Source organism: Apodemus sylvaticus, chromosome 4 (assembly GCF_947179515.1).
Source record: "Apodemus sylvaticus chromosome 4, mApoSyl1.1, whole genome shotgun sequence".
NCBI lineage: Eukaryota > Metazoa > Chordata > Mammalia > Rodentia > Muridae > Apodemus > Apodemus sylvaticus.
This window is the reverse complement of record NC_067475.1, coordinates 18,079,691-18,103,813: the sequence shown is the minus strand read 5'-3', so window position 1 is coordinate 18,103,813 and position 24,123 is coordinate 18,079,691. Positions and strand designations below refer to the sequence as shown.

Here is a 24,123-nt window from a genome sequence, read left to right as displayed (position 1 = left end):
ACAAACTTGTAACTTAAAATCTAGTTTTTAACTATGTTGTTTTCTATTAAAAGCAAGTGTAAATAACACAAATAGTTTTTAAAAATAGATCAAGAGTTTGAATTCTTTCTTAACTCTAGTATTACATGTGGTTAAAGTTTAAGTTATCTATAATAACAACAGGTCTTAATGATATATGAGTTTGCTTCAAATAAGCTCAGAAAGCAGAGTAGATGTGAGATGATAAGACAGTTGTAAGTTGATTATTAGTGAAATTCAGTAAAAAATCAGGCATAGTGGTATATGCCCATAATCCAAGCACTTGGGAGACAGAGGCAGGGGAATCATTTTACGTCATCCTTAAAGACAGTACAGTTTGAGGTCACATAGTCTACTAGACTGAAAACAAAACAAAGGCATGGGACTGCACCCAAGTCCCAGTTTTGTTATTCTTCTGAAGGATGTGTTTAAATTAAATCCTCCTTTAAAATGTGTTAGAAATGAACAACTAAGGAGAAAGAAACCACAATTACTTTCAAATTGACAGCTGCATTTTTCTATACATAATACTGTGCTTGATCCTTAGTAATTACCTTGTTGTTTTGAAAAAATTTTCTTTTGTCTTTGGAGTTTTGGTCGTCTTTCAATAACTGGATTAAAAAAAGTAACCTACAATAAAGAAAATACAAATTGACATCAACACTGTAAGGACTCTGTTTCACTACATCTACTAGATTTCTAAGCTGGAGGACTTAAGGGCATCTTAGCTACAATCAGTCCAACCCCTTCCTTTTCCAGGTAAAAGAACACAGACCTAGAGAGGAGAGTTTTCTCAAGGTCACGCCCTTATGCAGCAGAGCAGTCAAGAGCTCAATATATCTGCCTCTCAGCCTAACACTCTTGTCATTTCTACACCTTGCTGAAAACACATATAATTTCTACTGAGGTTATGCACATTAATAAAATACATGTATTACCTCTGCAAACAAAGTACCCTGTGGTTCCAAATAGAGACACATGCCATGCCGCTGGTTGTCTAAAAAATCTTCTAACCTCAGAAATTTTACAGCACACAGAGATCGCCAATCACGCCAATAAACTGAAATTTCCAGTTCACGTGACTAAGATAATTAAAAGAAAAACAAAAACAAACAAACAGAAAAGACATCATTGGACACACACTTGAATAAAATATCACAAAATATATGAAATACAAATACAATAAACAAATTACACACCAAAATCACACTATTTAAAACAAAACTTTGTAATGTTTTTAATTATGCATTACTTTGACCAGTTTTAACTTAAATTTATATTCAGACAATCTCTGCTAATGCATTTCAAGGCCAGAACCCACAATGAGAATAATCAATAATCACAGAAACTTCTCTTCCATTTAGAACCTCAATCTTTTAGCTTTTTCTTTTTCACATTCCATTGCCTGGTGGCCTGCTGCTAAGATGTCTCACTGCATGCCTCAGAAAACCTGTGTCTTTGACCCACTTTTGGGCCACACAAGATAATATACTGTGCTCATCAGAAATAATGTTTATATGAGAAAGCATACTTAAATTTTAACAACTTATTATTAAATATACCTTAGACAATAGTTTATAAGTTGGAATCAAGTCATGAACTAATTTCTGCAATGTTATAATTTATGTACATTTTAATTAGAAAATACCAGACTCTTCTACTGTTTTATTTTTAGAAATTATGCAGATTGCCCACAATGTGATATAAATGTATTTGCCTTTAGGTTCTACAATAAATTATTTCTTTTATATAAAGATTTTCAATTTGTGAAAATAAGCACCTTATTATGTATAAGTTCCTAGTATACATAATAGATTTTGACCTTAAATTATAAAACTAGTTGATGAAAATGAGAAAATATTTATAAAACTGCAACATGAAATAAACATAAATCAAAACAACCTGCAGATGTACTATTATCACACAGCCTTAAGTGTCAATCATCCCTAGCATCCCTGCCCAGTATGCTGAAGGTTTATCCCAGGTGATAGTAGAACTTTTGGGAAGTAGATGAAACTTTAGGAGGTAGGGCTTTAGCAGGGAAGGAGACTACTGGCGGTGCACAACTGAAAGGTATTTTGGCATCCCATCCTTCCTTTCTTTACTTCTGGCTGTTGGGAGGTAAGGAGCCATCTTCTTTCATGTGCTTCCATTATAATGTGTATCTCATGGCTGAGTCTAAAAACAACTTGAGAAAATGACTGTAATTCCAAACTCTGAAACTATAAAGTATAACTTTTCCTCCTTTGAGATGGTTTTTCTCATGTGTTTTGTCATAGTGACAAAGTCTGGCTAATACAGACTTCACTGCCAGCAAAGGAAAGAATCAGAAAATAAAACTTCTGATATGATTCCAGGACTTCACCTTATTTCTGACTTGTAATTAGTATGGCAAAAATACCTTGGAATTAAGATCATGAGAATATAAGTAATTTAAGATTACCAGTGGTATATTCATAATTTATTACTAATACTATCTATATTCCATTCATTATAAGTGTAAGTATTTTAGGGGCTGGAGAAAATGGCTCAGTGGTAAGAGCCCATGCCCTGCAGCACAAAGCACTGAGCTGTCAAGTGTGGCTGAGGGAGCCCGTAACTGGCTAACTGCAGTTCTAAGGTTGGGAAGGGCTAACAGGACAACTGACGGGCCCACTTGCCAGGCAGCCTGACTAAAATATGATGAACTCCACGTTTAGTGACAAATCCTGTCTCTAAAGAATAGGTGGAATCTGATAGAACAGGCTCCCTGACCTTCCCTTCTGGTATCTGCATGATATTCATAGATTCATACACCTGGGACACCTGCATCTCTGCATGCACATACGTACACAAAGTTGAAATATCTTGAAGTACTTTCTAGAAATAAACTGGAAGAATATGCTGAGGATTGGTAATGTAGATTTTTTTTTTTTTCAAAATCAGGGGAATGGAGGTCTAGTGCCATCTCCCTTCCTCCACTATTTTGAGGAGGAAGACATGTTAAGAATCAAGAAGATGTCTGAGGCAGAGGGTTACAGATAAATCAGACTGAAGGGGCACAAATGCCAGTGATGGAGTCACTGTTCTTCACAGGGATGAAGCGGTGGAACTGTGTGGAAGACAGACCCAATCACTTCCTTTTTAGTTATCCATTCTTGGAAATCTATTAAAACTAGCTCACTAACTGATTTCTCTCTCCCCTGTGTCTACTCTGTATGTCAAACTGAAAAAAGTTAGAAATCTGAGCTCTGGTATGGAATGTGAAGTCACAGAGCTAAGATAAGTCTCTAGGAGTTGTGCAAGGCTTCAGAGACAAGAACCTTTACTTTTTGTTACTTTGTACTGTTCCTTGTGAACACTCTTCACAAACAGAGGTTATCTATGACCCAGATACACTCTCATTATAATTTATGTCATGAACTGTCAGGTTTCTTTAACCTCTAACATCCATTGTCATTTAGGAAAGTTGGCTAGAGACAGAATTTGAGTTGCAAAGCACCAAACAGAACGACAGCTTCTAGATAAAGAGATGCCACGGCTGTCTGGAAAGTAAACCACAGGCAAGTTCTGTAGAACAAAGGCTTACAAGAAATTTTAAATGACAGGAAAAGTGTAATCTGGATAGAGAAAAAGTACAATTCAAAAGGGCTAGGCAATAGAATCTGAGTTATATACTAACTGGCAATAGGGGTGACTATAGCAGCTCCTGCTTCACTTTGCTTTGTTGTGAATTTGAATTTAGAATTAAAGAAAACTGCAGAGTACAAATAGGGGATCTGTGTGGCTAGAAGACAGATAAATATAATCAGAAAAAGACAAGCGGCACTGAGTCAGTTGTCTGTATAGCTGAGGTAGAAGTGTAAACGGACTTACTATATTACAACTTAAAAACAATGATGCACATCTAACACAGAGGAATTGGCTTGAGGAAGGGCACACTCCTGGATGACTCACTGAGAAGTCCAGTGCTCAGGAGCCCCTTTGCTGCTGAGGGGCCCATGAGAGCTTTTCCACACTCAATTTCCAACAAAAACAAAAACACAAATATTCATGTGGGTTCACTTGATTCTAAACTTTGGAAAACTATATTTTGAACAATATACAGAGACATGCTATTTATTACTTGTAATTAAATAAAAGCTAAATAAAAGCATTTAACACTTGTGCCTCCAATACTGACTTTCTAGGACATAAATACCAACATTACCATTTTGTATCTGCGACAGGTCTTACTGTGCATATCCCAGGCTATCCCTGAACTCTCCTACCCCAGCCCCGAGTGTACACAGATGCCTCCATCCAGCACTTCCTAATGAAGACAACTGTGGGAGAGTTGTTTATTTTTATGTTTTGACCTATAGATACACCATGAAGAAAAAAAGACTGGAACACGAAACTGGGAAAGTTTGAGAGCTACAAGTTAAGGAGAATGAATTTCCCCTACTAAAAAGAAAAAGTGGGGAAAGGAAAATGATTAATTTACACTAAAGTTAAAAAGTATTTAGTTTTTGAAATTCATGAGATAAGAAATAGTGAAAATTCGACAGGAATGCATATAAACAGTTATCTATTTATTGTTCTTTAGTGATTTTATGAGGAAAATGTAGGGTTCTCTGTCAATCAGACACTCTAAGGACAGGATTTAGGCTTGACATCCTGCCACAGAAGGATGGGATGGAAGCAGGTGGACACTGCACTCAACTAGGAAGCGCTGCAGGACTGTGAGTCAGTGTGACTTCCCCGCCTCACTTCACGCATTCACCCCCCAGTCTCCCTTTTATTTCAAACTTACTTTTCTGTTGTACACTTGCTGCTCCCACTTCTAAACCGGAATCTACTTCCCAAACAAAACCAGTGGGTAGACTTTCCTACTGGTTTTCACCTCATGATAGTCCAACTCCCTCCCTCTATCAAGGCTATGACATCCATTTGTCAAAAAGCTGCTCCAACCAACTCCAGCCTTCTCTCTGCTTAAGAGGTAGGCATCCTACTCATTCTGCCATAAACTTTAACTCTCAAATCTGAAGTTCATAATTATAACTGACTCTGGAGAATTCAAACAATGGCTTCCCTACTCCTTCATTCTGAACTTAGTGTGTTGGCCTTCTTGTTCTGTCCATGTGTCTTGACCTGTCATAATTTTTTAAAAACTCTCATGTTATAATCCGCATAACTTTTTTAGCTCTGTCATAGAGCCTTATCCTCAACTCATCTTCAAACTCATCCTCAACTTTAAACATTATATTCTCCACTCTTATGAAGTTCTATTAGTTATTCTTCCCGAGGACCAATCACACTTTATTCTCTGCTTCCGGCCATCCATGCTTTCATTCATTCAGAACTCTGCCTATCTGGATATCCAGTACCACGCAGGCTTTCAGACACGGTTCCTATTTCTGTGAACAGGTACACATCAGCTTTGCATTCTCAGACTCTCTGTCTACTCTGCTTACCCAGCGTGGTTACATCCTCATCTAGCTTCAGAATGGATTCAAGCTCATGTTGAGTATAATTCAGCTTTATGATTCCAAGAAACAATTTGAAGCTTTTTTATTTTGCCACAAATGATTTATTTTTTTAACATGTCAATCTTAGGATGTTTAATACAAGAAATACTTCTAATTTTTTCATTTCTCCTATAGTAATGAGTAATAGTGCTAAGTATAAATTTAAAGACTAGAGAGATAGAAAAGATATTTCAAAATGTCTTAACAATGACTTAGAGTAATTATTTTCTAATAACATATGTGACATGGAGAATTAAATCAGGTTATCTAAATGAGCTGTGATAAAATATGTAAGAAATGAGACATTTCAAATCAAATTTGCTGCTCCTCCACAGAGCTGCTGTGGGCTTATCAGGAATCTATTTATGAATCGGTGTATCAATAATGTATCTACAAGCTATGATGAACTGAAATAAAAACCATAAAGGCTGAGAGAACCTGCTTTAGGTGTTTATATAGAAATAAATCTTAACTCTTACTTTTATTCATGAGCATGTGTGTACATGTGTTCATGTAAGCACATGTATGTAGGTGCCCTCAGAGACAAAAGTTGAAGGATCCCCTGGAACTGAAGGTACAGGTGGTTGTGAGCAGCCGAATGTGGCGCTGGCAGCCAAACTCACATGCCTTAGAGAGCAGGAAGCATTCTCACCTACTGAACCATCTTTCCAGTAACTATTTTATTTTAGTTTTCATAATTGCTTTTGCATAAATTATTCCTATTTACCCTATTAATACTTGTGAATATCAACATAAAATATCTTATATGGTGGAGAAAAAGATGAGTAACCTAATTAATTGTCTTGTTTTCAAATAGTTTTATACTATTATTGGGAAAATAAGGATAAAAGGGTAGACACAGCCCATGAGAGCTTTGCTTGATCTGAAAAGAAATTACATCTTTATGCTGAAAGCTACAGGCTAGCACTAAATAATACATATAAGAGGAAAGTACATGGACTAAATCATATTGGGCAAATACAATCACTTAAAAACAAGGGCACTAGAACTAATTATCTGTGCATACAAACTCAGTAAACATTTGGATAATAAATAGGTTCCAACTTAGCTCCACACTATACATTCTTAGAAACTCGGACAGGTCACTGTAGCTACTCTGGGCTTTGGTTTGCTCAGCTATAAAATATGCCCAACAGTATCAACCATTTGGAGAGAATTATAGGAATAAAGACATAAGTTAATCTCAGAACATGTTAATTTTTATTATTATTACTGTAATCTGCAATTAGGAAAATCTATTCTAGCAAAATGATGAGCAGATATAGAACAAGTTAACTAATTACAGTGAAAAAGAACACAGGCCTTCCCCTAAGAAAGACTTGGCTCTGTGAAAAAATTTGTATAAATTCTGCCACTTTTTTGCTGTGGGGTCTGTGAAAGTGACTTAAAGACTCAAAATCACACTCATCTCTAAAACAGTTAGAATAACTGTACACATCTTATAAGATTACTGAGGATTATACAGGACACTACACATCTTTTTATAAACTTACAGCAACAATAGAAACTTCAGTTTAGTGTGTGAGCATGAATACCTTTTTCAAATCTTTGTCTATTAAAGAGAAACCTACCAAAGAACTAGGAAGAGCCAAAAGAAAAAACAACAACAACAAAAATAACAACAGCAACAAAAAAACCCACTTTTTTTTTAACAATGGGAAGAACGTGAACACATGCAATAAAAATCAGTAGTGACAAAAAATGAGGTTAATATAGGTGACAGGAGGGATAAGAAGTGAAATAAGATTTCAGAACACTTTTTTACCTAAAACCAAAATATAAAAAATTTAGCAAATGGTATGAGGAATAAAGATTCTGGGATCTGATGGTCTCCCCCACCTCTTTGTGTATGTGTGTGTATGTGTGTGTGTGTGTGTATCTGCCACATGTGCACAGAAGAATACCTGTAGAGGTCAAAAGAGGGTGTCAGATCCTCTGAAATTGGAAACTACAAATATTTGTGCTGCGTCACCTGGGTATTGGAAACAAAACTTGCGTGGTCTCTAAGAGTAGGTTGCACTCTTCACAGCTGAGTCATCTTCCTAGCCTTTAATATTCTTAAACACTTGTGCTAGTCAAATGCTTAGCAACCTGACCCATATCCTTAGCCTCTTTGTTAAGTTTCCTTATGATCGCAGGGCGGTGGTGGTGCACATCTTTAATCCCAGCACTTGGGAGGGAGAGGCAGGAGGATTTCTGAGTTCGAGGCCAGGACAGCCAGGGCTACACAGAGAAACCCTGTCTCAAAAAGACAAAAAAAAAAAAAAAAAAAAAAAAAAAAAAAGGTTTCCTTATGATCATTCCACAAAGCATGACATTTCTACAATAGAATTTTGTTTATGTTAAGTAGACTTTGAAATAAAAGATGATGAGATTTGGCTGGGCATGGTGGTACATGCACTTGGGAGGCAGAGGCAGTACATCCAAGACTACAAGAAAAACTTGTTTGAGAGAGGGAGAAGAACATCAGCTATTTAGTTTCTCATCACTCAAACAATATTTTCCATTTAGATTCAAATCAACAGCCTTATCTCAAAGCCTCACTAAGGCTACAGAAAAATGATTCTGTTTGGGAGAGATTGCACTGCTTGGCAATCTGAGGCCAGAAGAGTACATGTCTGAGATCAAATTGAGATACAAGTGAGATCCTGTCCAAAGCAAAGCAAAACAAAACAAAACATCCAACAAGACAAAACAAAGACAACAGCAACAACAAAATGATCTCTTACTTTCTTCTACCTCATAGCCTCTAACTAACTGGTAATGTGGCACCTCTCTGCCTCTGCAGTTTTACCTCACACCACACCTCTATCTCACAGGGGTTTGTTTGTTTGCTTTGCTGGCAACACACCAAGCTTCCACCTGTGTTAGGGAATTATTAGTTTTCTTTTTTAAGAATACTCTTTGGATCTTAGCAATGTGTCTCCTTTTTCCCACACCAGGTCTCAGGTTAACTATAATTTCCTTTGTGTACAAGAGTCTCTTACTTCTGATCCTGTAATACAGTTCACTTCTGATCCCTTGTTATATAGCTCTTTTCAGTCACTTCTGACCCCCTATAATACAGTTCTATTCCCTCACTTCTGTGCAGCTTTTAAACTCTATTTACTATTTATCTTCTTTTTCTACAGGACTGTTTTTACTAATTACTTCCAGCACTGAAGATGATGCTTGGCATAGAATATAAAATCAGTGAATACATAAGCCTGTGAGTTACCGTGCAGCTATGCATCTCCGTAAACTATACGGAGATAGTTATAAATGCCTGGCACATATAAGCTGATCAGTATAAACACAAAGAATGGTCTTACACATGGATGAAACTGACTTCTGATCTCTAACCAGAGGAACTCTAGAACTTATCCTTCTCCAAAATAATTATTTTCAAACTATTGTGATAACATTTTCTTTTCTAATTCCTTACTGTGGATAGATCCACTTTGCCTTTCATTTTCCACATACATTTTCTTCTATTCCTACTCCTATAATTTGCTTCACATCTCTTCGTGCCTTATGGTTCTATCTCTTGAACTGATTACCTATCAATGTTCATGCCCTTTATCTCTTCTCCCTCACATTTATTCTTCACATAAATCCTAAGGTAAGGTTTCTTTATATGAATTTTCCATGCATGCTACCATAAAGCACAAACACCTTGGTCTAGCAAAGTTTTAATCTTTTAAGATGGAATCACGGGAATAAAGCTATGTCTTAAAAATGAGGTAGCAACTATTACAGATAGCTATGTTCTATAGTAAAGCCTACAACTAATGAGATAGATACTGAAAAGCCAATGAAGTACACAATTCTTAAGGGAACCTGAGAGACTTGTTTATGCTGTTCATTGTCAATCTGCACCTGGAAGTCATGGGATGCAACAGTAATCAATAAATATTTGATTAAATATGAGTATAATAACTGAATGATTCTGAACTGAGAATAGATTCTAGGATGTAAGCATTTGCTGAAGATCAGACTGGTGCCCAGGTACAGAGATTAGTGAGATTAGTAAAATAGTGAACATGTATATCTGTAAAAGTTAACTGGCAGATATAATTTTGAGACAATATAAGTCCGAACCAGGATGTTTACTTGAAAATAGGTCATATAAATTAGGAAAACACCTTACAGATAGAAGCTAGAGGTAACTGGCAGCACTTCCACAGCTACCAAAAACTTTAAAATATCATAGACACCACTGATCTCCATATTAAGTAGTAAAATCTATTACTTTATTTTAGCTCAAAATACTATAAAGGCTGAGAATTTTTCTCCTAGACTATTGGATAGATTTAAATATAAAATAAAATTCTTTGCAGATTGGAATGTACTGTGCTGCCTTCTGTTTGTTATATAGACACAGCCTAAATTCTAGTTATTTATATAATTTGTGAGAGACATTATGACACATTGGGAGCTGGAAAATGAAGTGTAAGAGCTCTGTTCAAAATGACAGAAGCACCACTGCAGTAAACAGATTGAATATTATTCAATGGCTGAGCACAGCAGTGGCGGCTGCTGTAGTCCAAGCACAGGATGAGGAAGGAACACTGAGACTGAACCAGCTGAGGTGACACAGATAAAAAGAATACAAAACAAGGCCGAAGCACATACACATATTGTAATACATGATTTCACCACTGCGACATTTCTAGTTGATATAAACTACACATTTTCAAATTATTGTACACTACAGCTATTTGTAGAAGTCAGATATGCACCTATATCTTAAAGACAACTTTATATACAATCCCTCAGACGAGGAACATAGCTTTTAACTTTATAAACTTCTTGGGTTTGCTGTGGTGGCATATGCTTATAATCCCTTAAGATCTTGGAGTTAGAGGCCAGCCTGGTCTACATAGTGAGGTCCATGCTTGTCTGGGCATTTAGTGAGACCCTGTCTCAAAACAAAATAAAATAACAAAACTTCTTAAAGTCTTCCAATAAATAAAAATTATACTGTTTTCAAGTAAGAAGTCCTCATCTTACCCTGTCTAGTTCCAGTGTAAACTTCTGGTCCCACGACTGATTGGAAATGGGCTTCCAGCTAGTTTGACCAACCACAGTATTATCTAGCTTCAAAACAGCACAAACATCATCTGTAATTACAATTGTAATTTGGTTAAAAACTTTAAACTGTTAAAAGATAATTATCACTATTTTATAGCATGAAGAAACAAGAATCTTTGAAAAGGATTTTTCATAATCAATATTGAACTGTCTATTTTAGTTGGCTTTCTTTAGTATCAGCTAAATTATCTTTTGGTTTTGATAAAAATAAACGTTAAGTGATATTTTGTGTATTTAAGAGCGCATTGCCTACCCTACTTCTACGTGCATCTACGTTAGTCATCTACAGACTGCTCCTGTGTTTACAGGGAGAGAACTTACTGCCTCAAATGATTTTTTATGTTCATCCATTTCCCCTCTGAACAAAAGAGAGCTACTCTCCAGAATGCTGACCTGCTGTCTATTTCCCCTCCAAGCTGTATGCTTAAGCCTGCTTTATCAATATATAAGGTGTTCCTCGACATCTCTTACTTTTGCTTTTCCCAACACTGACCCACTACCCCAGCACATATTTCATCCATAAACAAGTTCAGTTTTTTAATGGTCACCAAACCATTAAAATAATTAAGATGAAGTCTACCAGGAGGAAAAATCTCAGTGTCTATATCTCTTCATTTTAGTAAAAAGAGTGATATTCAGGACTTCATTCCTTCAAATGTTTTTATTTATCATGTAGTCTCACCTATTTTCAACAGAGTAAAATGTGTTGTTTTTTTGTTTCCTATTATAAATTTAAAAAAATTTAAAATAATAGCAATTGAAATCTTTTGGTCCTATTTGGACACTTCCCATTTTTGCCTGTCTCCATGATAAAGCCCTTTAATGTGTGGCATGATTTTAAAAAGCATGGTTACTGAACTGGACAAGTCATCGGTTTTCAGGAGGTTGCGACTACTTCCACTTTTACTTTTACTAGTTCTGCTCATAAAAGATGATCTGTTGTCACTTGGACTCCACCCGGGCAGTGCTATGGAGGTTGCTTTGGACCGTCCAGGTACATTCTCTAGGATATCTTGGCACCCCATCAGACGAACTTCCAAAGTACCTGTTAATACACAAATATGCAATAAGAACAACAATTGTAATTTACAAAGCCATGTCTGTTATCTATTCAGAAAGAGGAAAAAGAGGATGATTTGCTAAAATAACAAAAACTCCTTGTACAGAGGATCTGTGAGGAATGTACCACCCTTCTTTACCTAAACAACTGAAAATCCTTAATTATGTCAACTGCAACATTTTTTTTTTTTACAAGAAAAACCAGCAGCAGTCAGATTAGTAGGATATACCTGTTACTTTAGAACTTGAGAGGATTTGGGGATAACCTGAGTCACAGAGCCTTCTAGTCCAGCCTGGATATCACAGGAGAAGAAAACAACCACAGAAGAACAATACCAAAGCTAACTCTAGGGCACAATGTAAGTTACATAAAACACATATAAAAATATTCCTTTTATAATCAAAGATTATTTAATTACATGGCAAGAGGACACGAGGGAAAAATAAAGTTAAATATTAGCATGTGGATTAGATACAAAGAATTCTGAGAGGGAATAACAGTTGTGCTTAATGGTTACATAGTACTAGTTATAGAGTACACAGAAAAGTACTGTGTTTTGTGCATAAACAAACCATTCCTGTTCTACTTAAAAAGTAAAATCACCATTTTATTTTTCCTTTCTGGCAGGATAGTCAAGTTGGTTATAATTAATAATAAAATAACTAATTTTCTAAGAAAAATGAATAATAAAGGTGTTCAAATCAAGACAAAGAATTGTGAGTAAAGCTATTTGGACGCAGGGCTTTGTCACTGCTTGGACTAAACTTATAATTCAAAATGCTGCCTTAGGGCTGAACAGATAGCCCAGGAGTTAAGAGACTTATTTTTCTTTCAGGGGACCAAGATTCAAGTCCCAGCACTCACAATGTAGCAAACAACTGTTTTTAACTACAGTTCAGGAATATCTGATGCCCTCTGTGTCCTCTAAGTGAGTAGCCTGCATGTATATAAAAACACCACCACCAAAACATATAAAGATGGGGTTGCCATCACACAGACAAAACCTCTGAATTGTTCCTGTCTGAAGGAACTGCAGGGACAAAAATGGAGAAGCCTGAGAGAAAGGAGGTCCAGTGACAAGCCCAAATTGGGATCCAGCTCAAAGGAATGCAGCTGGGCCTGACAGTGTTATTGATACTGTAGTGGGCTTGCAGACAGGAGCCTAGCATGGCTGCCCTCCCAGAGGCCCAACAAGCAACTGAAAGAGTCAGAGGCAAATACCAGCACTCAACCAATGGAAAGAAGCTGAGACCCCTGTGGCTGAATTGTGGAAAAGCTGGAAGAAGCTGAGGAGGAGGGTGACCCCGTAGGAGGACCAGCAGTGTCAACTGACCTGGACCCCAGAGATCTCTCAGACACTGAGCCACCAGCCAGGCAGCATAAACAAACTGATGTGAGGCCCCCAACACATAGACAGCAGAGGACTGCCTGGCCTGGCCTCAGTGAGAGAAGATGCACCTACCCATCTAGACACTTGAGGCCCTGGGGAGTGGGGAAGCCTGGCAAGGTGGGGTAGGGATGGGGGGGGGGGATGGGGGACATTCTTGGGGGAGGCAGGAGGAATGGGATGAGGAACTGTTGGAGGGCAGACCTGGAGAGGGTAAAGACTGGACTGTACAAAAGATTCTAAAGGCATTTAATATATATGAAATAAAAAGAGCTGAGGAAGCTATCTATTCTTAACAGATGCTTAATAAACTATATTGGAGTGATGCTTCTAGTTAAGAACAGGTGAATATATATATATATATATTTTAATTATTAATTATTAATTTTATATTTTTTATTTTTTTACAACTTGGATGCTAACACCCCCCTTTGATGATCATAATCATAGTAGAATTAAAAAGACAATAGATACTCTCATTTTATTTTATAAATATTTATAGCTTTTTGGTTACTAAAGAGAGACTGCAAAACTTACATTTCTAAATAAGAAGTAGGATCAAAGCTTCCCAATTCAAACTAAAACAATTAGACAAAACAAAAAGAAAGAAAAAAACAAAACAAAACTACACCAACTAATCAAGCCAAACTATGCAAGTTTTAAAAGATACCAGGTCACAGGCAGTGAGGGTCAGTGGTCCCTGAAGGATGAGAAACAAGCCATAAGGCTACTCCTATGACAGTCCCAAGACATTCTAGAACATCCAGATCTCCAGGAGAACAAGACAGCTAGAGACTCCTTAGGTGTCCAGGTTCCCTTCTATCACACTCACTCACTCACTCAGGTACTAGCCAGTCCCCATCTTCGAATGAAGACAGGGAAGAAGAGGCAGGGAAGGAAACAATAAAAAAAGACTAGAAAGAACAATATTCTCTATATACAAGTAGCAACAGTGATTCTACCAACCACAACTGAAAAAACTTTTATTCACAGCACACTATTGGGAGTATTCATAAAGATTTTTGTTGCAATAGTAAAAGGTAATTACTCCCAAATGGCATTCTTGTACATAGCAGACCCTACAAAATTATACATATAAGATCAAACTCTTCCTATGTAGCTGCACTCAGCAAGGCAAACTCTGCAATGTCTGCTAGCCAATCAAAGATTATCATGTGAGTTTGCTTTGTATTACTACATTAAAATTTAACACATGATGAGTTAAGAAACCTGAATTAAATGTTACTGTTAGCAGACAAGAACATTAACATAATTACGTCTAAATTCCATATGTTCAAAGGTTGAACAGAGACAAGGAAGAAATGAAAAAGCTCCGAAGTACAAAATTTCTAGAGACAGAAAGAATATTTGTCTAAAATTTAAAAACTATGCACCGGATGGAATTGGTGGCTGTTTGAGCACGGCAAAAGAAAAGGTTGCCTGAGTTAAAGACAACAGCATCAGAAAGGATTAAGACACAAGGGAAAAGTACTACCTATATGTAAATTATGATTTAACTTAGAACCAGGGAAGTTTAACTGACACTTCTGATAAAAAGCAAACAAAAAGGAAACAAATAGGTATTTTTAAAAAGTGGCTTAAAGCTCTCAAAATTTTATGAACATTATAAGCACAAGAAGCTCATGAATACCAAATCAAAGAATTGTAAATTCTTTTTACATTTTAATTTTTCAAAATGTGATAAACAGAAAATACTATAGGCAGCAAGAAGAAAATAACACTATATATAAAAGAATAGAGATTAGGAGAACAGGAATTTTCTTATTGGAAACAAGCGCAAAATTGCATTCAGTATGTATATCTGATGTCTAAAACACTCCTGTAATACTGTCTTAAAAAGTGAGTACTGGTCATTATGGTTCAAAGATATGTATTTATTAAAAAGTCATTAGCCTGTATACTTAAGATGGGTGAATCCCACTGAACAAGGCAGTAACAAACTTTCTAAGGTGGGAAAGAGACCAGTTTCCTTTTTTTCCCCAAGTTTGTTAGGCTGTGTAGCAACAAGACAAGCTTAAGCAAAGTGGCTATGCTTTTTATTTTAGTTTTAAAGGAATGACTTGTTGTGCTTGTGTTTTATTTGTATTGTTGTTGTAATAGCAAACTTTCCTTATTTCCAGTGCAAATACTCAGCTGTAAAAGTTATCCTGGGGAAACTGGAAGCATCTGGTTACTTCTTCAAATCCTGGTGGCTTATTAAATATTTCAGTAATTTCCACATATCAGGACATGACAATGCTTACCACCTGCTTTCATTTAGGGGAAAAAAAAATCCAGAGAGAGTTAAGATCTTTATTAAAATATCTAGAGGTTTCATTCTTTTATGAGCTGGCATAATTACAATTGCTTAGATCCATACTAAAAATAGGGTAAAACTACATTCTTCACCTTCATAAACCTACAAAAATATAACACAAGTGAATCTAAGAATGAAATGTATTCATAAGCGGTAGCTATGAATTCTATTTGAACAGGTAAATCCTTTTTCCTAATTCAGTATTGAAACAGCTATCGCTGTTTGAAAATGAGGGTCTTCTATGTGGCCTAGCCTGATCTGGAACCCTTATCTTCCTGCCTCCAGGGTTGGGATTACTAGCATGCACCACCATGCTGAAAGAAAAATGTCAATAAATTCTTAGAAAACAAAACTATAATGCACAACAAATAGATTTCCCCCATAAAAACAAAATCCAAAGCAGTATTCACCATGAAACCTGCTAGGAAGAAAAATTAAGGAAAACTGTTTACATTTCTGTGAAAAGACACAAGCTAAAAGAACCAAAGACAACAGCAGTGAAGAGGTGACACAAATGACACACGCAGCACATACTAAGGCAAATACCAGGAGTTTCTGGTTTATAATTCCTTCTGAAATTTCGCTTGTGATTTAAGACAAATACCTAAAAACATCGTAACCTCTTAATAAGCAAATCATGTACAAAGACATAATGTAAAACAGCAGAAAGAAGGGGAAGTTGCACTTGTATAGAGCAATTTCTATAGGATATTAAAGACATGTAAGCATGCACCCACTCACATTCATATACAAAGGAGTGCATGCACATATACACAAGAACTCATGCACACACAGCAATGCACCTTTAGAAAGGCTACACATTTTATAACTCAAAGTTTGACATCCTGAGCCAGGCAGTGGTGGTGCAGGCCTTTAATCCCAGCACTCTGGGAGGCAGAGGCAGGTGGATTTCTGAGTTCAAGGCCAGCCTGGTCTACAGAGTGAGTTCCAGCACAGCTGGAGCTACACAGAGAAAACCTGTCTTGAAAAACCAAAAAAAGAAAAAAAGAAAAAAGTATGACATCTTAGAAAAAGACCACCTGTAGCTGGGAGTGGTGGTAAATTATCTATGGTCCCAGAACCTGGGAGAAAGGAAAGGAACAAAATCATTAGGAAAAAAGAAAAAAAGATGAGGGGCTGCCTGCCAGGCTTGTAGATTAGAGACAAGATGGACTGACAAGATACAAAAGGGAAATATAAAAGCAGATATTCACTGTCATCTAACACTGGGAAGATATCCACACAGAGTGAGCTATTATATACTATGGACCTCAGATCATAATGATGATCTGATTAAAACTCACCAATTAAAAAACTCTGTGATTCATGCCATAACTCTACTATGCAAAAGTATTATCATAATTCCTGTGCCATCTTGGGATACTGAGTGACTGCATCAAAACATTATACCCCTAAAACACAAATGAGAAAAAGATGGGGAAACTGTAAATCTAAACACATCTGTGCCAGTGTAGTTTAAGATGTTGATAGTAGGGAAATGGTAAGTATACAGAAATTGGGCTTATGAAGAATCTATTCTAGTACTTGTACAAATGCTGTATGTGCCTATTATAATGTTTCTAAGAATACCAGGTTATTAACTAAAACTAATTAAAAGACAAATGAGAGAATAAGATTAGAAAAATCTACAAGGAGTTCATATCATAGAAAAAATATTTGTAGACCAAACAGCAAAATGGGAGAGGCAAATGTTTTGTTTAGAAAAATTTTAAATTACATTAACTGATAGATTGTATGATCGTGTGTACATGCATGTATGCATGCATGTATGTGCTTGTATACCATAGCATGCATGTGCTCAAGGACATCTTGTAAAATAAATCATCTCACAGGCTCTCATTTATGGTCTGAGACAGGGGTCTCATCTTTGCACAAGCTGGTCTCATTCTCTAGTAAGCACCTTTGTTGTATCCAGGAGGTTTTTACCCTTATTTTATGGGAGGGAAATCTAGCCCCTTTGAACTATTGTCAGTATAGACATCTCTGTTATTCAAGGTGGTGCCTCAAACCACACTGGAGTTTATGCTAACAAGGTGACACACAGTAAGTCTCTAGATAGCTTCATGAGGGAGGAAGACATTCTTAGAAAGACCAATCATAATATTAGGGGTTGGGACGTTGAGTCATCTGAGACTCATGTCCTGACCTCCTATGCAGGGCAATTTCCCTCACATGGTAATGATTCATTCAATCACACCCACATAATAAAAGTACCAATAAACACGAGGACATCTAAAGCTCAAGAGAACTGCCTAGGTGGTGAAAGACACTAACCCTAAGAACCAGAGAGTGCCATGTTGAAGACCCGCCAAGTTCTTGCATTTTGCCTTTGGCTCATCCTACTCCCTCTCCCCCAATGTCTTTAATGTTTTTAGGTTAGCATACTAATGAGCTTCATTCTGGCATTCTCACTGTACTTCACGCTCACTGCTCACTCGCTGTGTCACTGTACTTCACGCTCACTGCTCACTCGCTCACTCACCCACCTCCCCATGCTTCCTGGCCCTTCACTCCCCTCTTCTGCTTTAATACTTAGCTTTCATTCTTCCCTCTTCCCTTTCTACCCTCTTTTAAGAGCTCTTCATCCATTCTCATGATCCTCTTTTTTGGTTTTATCTCTTACACACATACAACATACTCTTAAATCTATGCTCCCCATACAAGATAAAACATGGTATTTGTCTGAATCTAGTTTGTCTCCTTTATGATAAAGCTGCAATCGTACATACAGTCCCCATGAGTTTGGTGCAGTGTCTCAGGGAACGGAGCCTAAGGCTCCGAGAATCTGCAGTCATCTGTAGAAGTACAGATGACCTAGAAACTGTCTTAGAATTGTATGTATGAAGTAAAGGCAAGAATATAGAATAAACTTATAAAATTTAACATAATTTCCAATAATTAGCATTAGAATTTATTATATATTATTGGCAGTTATTATAAAAATAAATGGTTAAAACTATATAGTTATAAGACACTGATATAAGGTATTAAAATGATCAAATTCCACCTTATCACAAAGATCATGTTATATCCAAATATACATTTCATTAATACAGAAACAGATATTTGCTTCACATAGTAACCACAGGGGAGTCTAGAGATGTCTTACTTAATATCAGATAAGTCAGACTTGTTATCAGTACTTTTTTAAAAAAAAGACAAAAAGAAGTCAATTCATGAGGAAGATATAACAATTATATGCATAGATACAAGAGAGCCAAAAACTGTGAAACAAACACATACAGAACTGAAAGAAGAAATAGAGACAGCTTCAGAAAACCAGCCAGAAATCTCTAGCTCTTTTTCAATAATGGCCCTACTAGCATAGCTATAATAATTTGAAAACCAAAAACAGCAAAGGAAATGACAAGTGTTTATGAGAATGCAGAGACCTCAACATGCATTGTTTTGGAGAATGTTAAATTGTATAACATCTGTCAAAGTTTGATGACTGTTCAAATTTTAAATACAAAAGAATCTTATGACCTAGCAAGCTCATTCCTAGATATGTGTCCTTCTAGATTGAAAACAGGTGTTCAAAAAAGAAATGTTTACAGAGGTATTATTCACAATATCCCGCTGGTTAAAAAAAGAACCTAAGTATCCTTACAAATGAAAAAACAGAACATGCTACGAAATGATAACATGGACCTCATTCAGTCAAAAGATGAATAAATGTGCTTGGTAAAATAAGCCAGATAGGGAAGGCCTCAGGGTATATAATCCCATTTTCATAAAATCTCTAGAAAAGACAAATGCATTAAGACAAGAACCCAAGTGTGCTGGGACCCAGGAAGAAGAGTGGCACTGAATGAACCCTGGTTTTCTTTAGGCATGATGAAAAGGTTCTAGAACTTGACAGTGGTAATAATGGTTGTACCTTATATTACAAGCCTCTTAGAATAAACTCTTTCAGAGCTTGAATCCTTGTGTATGTTAAGCAAGCACTTTTCCACTGAGTTACATTCCTACCACTTAATTTTTATTTTTAGACAGCAGTTTTACTAAGCTGTCCAGGTAAGCCTTGAACTTGTAACTACTTTCTGCTTCAGTATCCCACGTAGCTAAGTTTATATGCTGTACCATCAGCCCCAGAAAATAATGAAGTTTACTATATGAACATAAAATGTAATTGGAGAGTGCTGTACACATGCCTCTGACTCCAACTATTGCTCCATACTCTGATATAAACAAAAACACGAGTTCCATGCTACGCACCAGTCAGTGCTGCTGGCTTGGACAGTGTGCTGTACTGGTTCTGTGTGGACAGCATGCTCTGCCGTGGACTCAGAGTTGGCGACGCAACAAGCGAAAGCTCCTCGATGACGACACTGCTTTTGGGGTGATTCTTGGGGAGTTCATTCAACCTTTGCTCTAGTGAATACTTTAAAAGGTCCAACTTCTGACTTGATTCATTAAATCTTGCTTGTGCCTTGTTAGGGAAAGAGATATTGTTGTCATTTAAGCCAAGCTACTCTTCAAGTAACATATTCAACAGCTAAAAAATGTTTTTAAAATTACTTCTGAAAGCGCTTTTCTGTCTGTTACTTTTCCTGAGCCAAGTAATTTCATGACATTCTTTGCACCTTCGGCTACTGCAAATTCTATCCTAAAATGATGTCTTAATTCTTCCATCCGAAGCTCAAGAGGGCTTATCACAGGTTTTGCTAGGAGTAAAAAGAAAGAAAATGTACTTATTAATTGAATCAATTTAATCTGGTGATTAAAAAAATCAGGAGAAATAAATGAATTATTGACATGAACTTAGTTAATTCAATAAGCACAATAGTACTAAGAAATAAAAGGCTGAAATATAGAATGCTGTTTTAGCCAGCCATTATACATCTAAATCACACATCTGTCAAAGGCTTTAGACCTGAAGACATTGCTATGTAGAACTTAATGAGATGGAAACACAATACATTTCCATACTAGGAAGCTCCAATGAGGGACTAAACCAGCCCTGGGACAAAAGGTTTGAAGGAAAACAGTGTCTGGACTGGTAATGCAAGACTTTTGCTCTCGTCAATATTTCCTAAATAGTACAACTATTCTTTGTTTGTTTTTTTGTTTTGTTTTGTTTTGTTGTTTGTCAATACAGGGTTTCTCTGTGTAGACTTGGCTGTCCTGGAACTCAATCTGTAGACCAGGCTGACCTCGAACTCAGAAATCGGCCTGCCTCTGTCTCCCAAGTGCTGGGATTAAAGGTGTGCGCCACCACAGCCCTATTCATATCATGTTTACATTGCACTAGTCATGATAAGCAATCCACAGATGACTTGAAAGGATATGAGAGGATGCACAGATACTTTCTGCAGATACCACGATTTATTCCACTGTGACCTCAGCATCCATAGAGTTGGGAATACACTGGAGACTTGAAACCAATCTGAAGATACTGAAAGACAATTGTAATTTCTGCCTCTACTTTTAACAACTAGCTCAAGCGTCCCATTGGAATAAAAAAAAAGAAGAAGAAAAATGCTAAACAAAGAAATACGTTTAAATAGCTACCCACTTCTTGAAGCATTACTGAAATTAAGAAATATTTCTACATATGAAAAACAAAGGGCAGATAGCAACCATCCCAGGTAAAAGGAAACAAAACCAACCTCCCAAATTGAAACTTTTCTTCCTCTTTAACCTGAGTGATTTGTCTCTTTTCCCTTTTTAAAAGTTTTGTTTTATGTTTTTAAAGATTTTTTTCAATTTTATGTGCTTTTTTTTTTTTTTGCTTGCATATATGTATTTGCACCACATGCATGAATGGTGTCTGCACAGACAGAAAGGGTCTTGAATCCCTCGGACTGGGAGCTAGAGACGGTTATGAGATGGTATGTGCTGGTATGTGATGGTATGTGCTGGTATGTGCTCTGCAAGAGAAACAAGTGCTTTTAACTGGTAAGCGATTCTCTAGCCGCAGCTGCCTCTTTTGTAATGACATTTTTTTAGCACCCTATGCTTGCCAAAGACAAAACAATTTAAGTGTACTGCATCACCATTATCAAAAGCCAGCTCGTTGGTCTGGACAGCCTGAAGAATCTGCATTCGGATGACTTCTATTTTTGTCCTGCTATCCTGGAGCAGTTGCTGGGCTGTACCATGGAGTTTCCGATCCTATCAAAATGAAAAGGAAAGCAGAGAAAAGGATAACTTTCTTATATTCTGAAAAGATCAATTGCTAACCTAATAATTGAAAGGGTTAAATGAACTATGCACAATCTAATAATAATGTTTGGTTTTATGAGATAAAGAATTACTATATGGAGCCTTTGTTGGCCTGGAACAGAGACTCAACAGCTGATGCCTCTGAAGTGGTGGAATTAAAAGATATGTGCCACCATGTCCAGCTTCTAATAAATAATCTTAAACACACACACATACACACACACAGAGGCACATACGCCACCAATACTTTAAAGTATTACAGAAAAAAAGAAACTTTACTGGTTCAGATAACTTGAGAGAAAATAAATGAATCTTACTGATTAATTGACTGACTGATCACATTGCTGGGGACTGAATACAGGGTCTTATCCATAATAGGTGAGTATTCTACCATTCACTCAGCTACATCTTCAGCTATGTATGTATTTGAGAGGTACAAAATATTTGATTCATATATAAATATACCAAAATGACCATTATAAGCACAGTAATATATCCATAATCCTCTTCTATGTATGCTTTTTGTGTATGTGTCCTAAAGGAACCTAAAAGTTATACGTCTAACAAATTTTTCAGTACACACTATTACTAATTCTGCGATACTGAATCTTATTCAGCACTGAGCTAAACCCTGTTGCACAATATGTAATATTAACTAGATTTCAAGCTATATTTGAAATTTCTATAAACCTATTCATCTGCCCTAAAAATTGTAGCCTGGGACACACTTATTCCCATTTCTACCCTCACCTTGCCCTAGTACAAGGGTTCTATTTATTCAACTTTCTTTTCAAGGGCCCACATACAAATGAAATCATACAGCATTTTTCTTTCTGAACCTAGCAAATTTCACTTGGCATGAAGCCAAGTTTAGGTATATTACAATTATAAAAATGTCACCATTTAAAATTAAAAATTATTTATTTAATTTGGTTTCTTGATATAGAGTTTCTCTATGTAGGCCTAGCTGCCCTGGACCCTGGAACTTACTCTGTAGATAGATCAGGGTGGCTTCAAACTCAGAGATCTGAGTTTGACCTGTCTCTGCCTCCCAAGTGCTGGGAATAAAAGCATACATCACCATGCCAAGTGAAAAGTTAAAATATATTGTTGTTGTTGTTGTTGGTGGTGGTGGTGGTGGTGGTGGTGATGGTGGTGTGTGTCTATGTATGTATGTGTGGGTGTGGTGGTAGGTGGTGGTGGTGGTGGTGTGTGTGTGTATCTCCCTTTTAAAGTTAGCATATTATTTCATTGCATGTTGCATGTGTATCTTACAACTTATCCATTCATCAGGTACTCTTAAGTATTAGTAATGTTTTTAAAAATTCAAAATTTCTATTTTCCTCATGACTATTTTAAGCCAAAGAAGTTAAATGTTCCTTTTGTATGAACAATAATTCTTAAAATCAGAAGCACAGTATTTAATGTTTACCTTAGTAATGAAGCTTCAAACATTTTAAGTTAATGACTGGAGAGACTGCCCAGCAGTTAAGAGCATGCTACTTTACAGAGCACCAGAGTTCAATGCCCAGCACTATGCTGGGCAGCTCACTCCAGTTCCGGGCACCCATTACCTCCCCCTTGCCTCTGTGGGCTCCTGGACTCTCATGCGTATGCCCGCATACATATCCATATAACTAAAACAATAAATGTAAATCTTTACATTTGAGTTACAAGTTCAGAGAGTGTCAAATACATGGGCAAATACTAATCAGACATAGTATTTGTGTTCATTAAATTAGACAAAATAACATGAAACAGGGAAAACATTTTTCCTTTTCTTTTGCTTCTTGTTAAGAACATGTTTGCTCTAAAAACTCATAATTTAATCTGACATGAATCAAACTGTCTCATGTGAGAAAATAACCACTTTCTGAAAGCTGTTAGTTTCTTCCAGACTGTAAATGGAGATACAGCTCTCTGAATACAGAGCTTCAGTGTTAGATAATACTAAAATTATACCGCCCACTACGTAATTACAGTTAAAAATATTTTAGGGCAACAAAAGAATGGTTCAGTATCTCAACTTTAAATGTAATATTATCACTAGTAAGAAAACTATGTAATACTATGCTTTTCAATAAAGCCATTACCTTCATTATTTTATCACTATGATAATAGTTTGTTTTCTTTCTACCTCCCTTCTCCCTCTCACCCCAAGAGAGACAGCTTCTTATCTATCCAAGGCTGACATCAGACTCATTATGTAACTGAGGATGGCCTTGAGTCTCTAATCTTTGTCTCCAACATGCCTGGTTTATGCAGTGCTAGGGACTGAAAGAGGATTGTGTGCATGCCCTGCAAGCACTGAACCAACCAACCTATGTTCTCAGTCCAGAGGCTCTGTAAACTATTTTAATACACAGGAAAACACTTATACTTCCTTTTAAAACCAAATGAACTTCCCGCCCAGATTGTTTTTAGAAGAGCTATACAAATGTCACAGTGTACAGAGCCTTTTAAAACTAACTTTGGACACCACCTACCATCTTTAGGAGTGTATAGTTACTACATACCAGTTTTAGGCTTCCCAGTATTTAATAAATTTTTGTTGTCAGTTTTGTTCTTT

At 36.6% G+C, this 24,123-nt stretch overlaps 1 protein-coding gene across 6 annotated transcripts in view; it reads right to left on the bottom strand.

Annotated features, from left to right (window-relative positions):
* The window catches only part of Pkn2 (protein kinase N2), a 101,502-nt gene that overhangs the window by 18,663 nt on the left and 58,716 nt on the right, over positions 1-24,123 (bottom strand). For all 6 annotated transcript variants that reach the window (XM_052179049.1, XM_052179047.1, XM_052179045.1 and 3 more), the window contains 7 exons: positions 21,386-21,503; positions 19,908-20,053; positions 19,605-19,818; positions 11,461-11,646; positions 10,521-10,630; positions 957-1,100; positions 573-648 (listed from right to left, as the gene is read on the bottom strand). In XM_052179049.1, the coding sequence (XP_052035009.1) occupies positions 573-648; positions 957-1,100; positions 10,521-10,630; positions 11,461-11,646; positions 19,605-19,818; positions 19,908-20,053; positions 21,386-21,503 (994 nt within the window). The remainder of the gene's footprint in view (positions 1-572; positions 649-956; positions 1,101-10,520; positions 10,631-11,460; positions 11,647-19,604; positions 19,819-19,907; positions 20,054-21,385; positions 21,504-24,123) is intronic.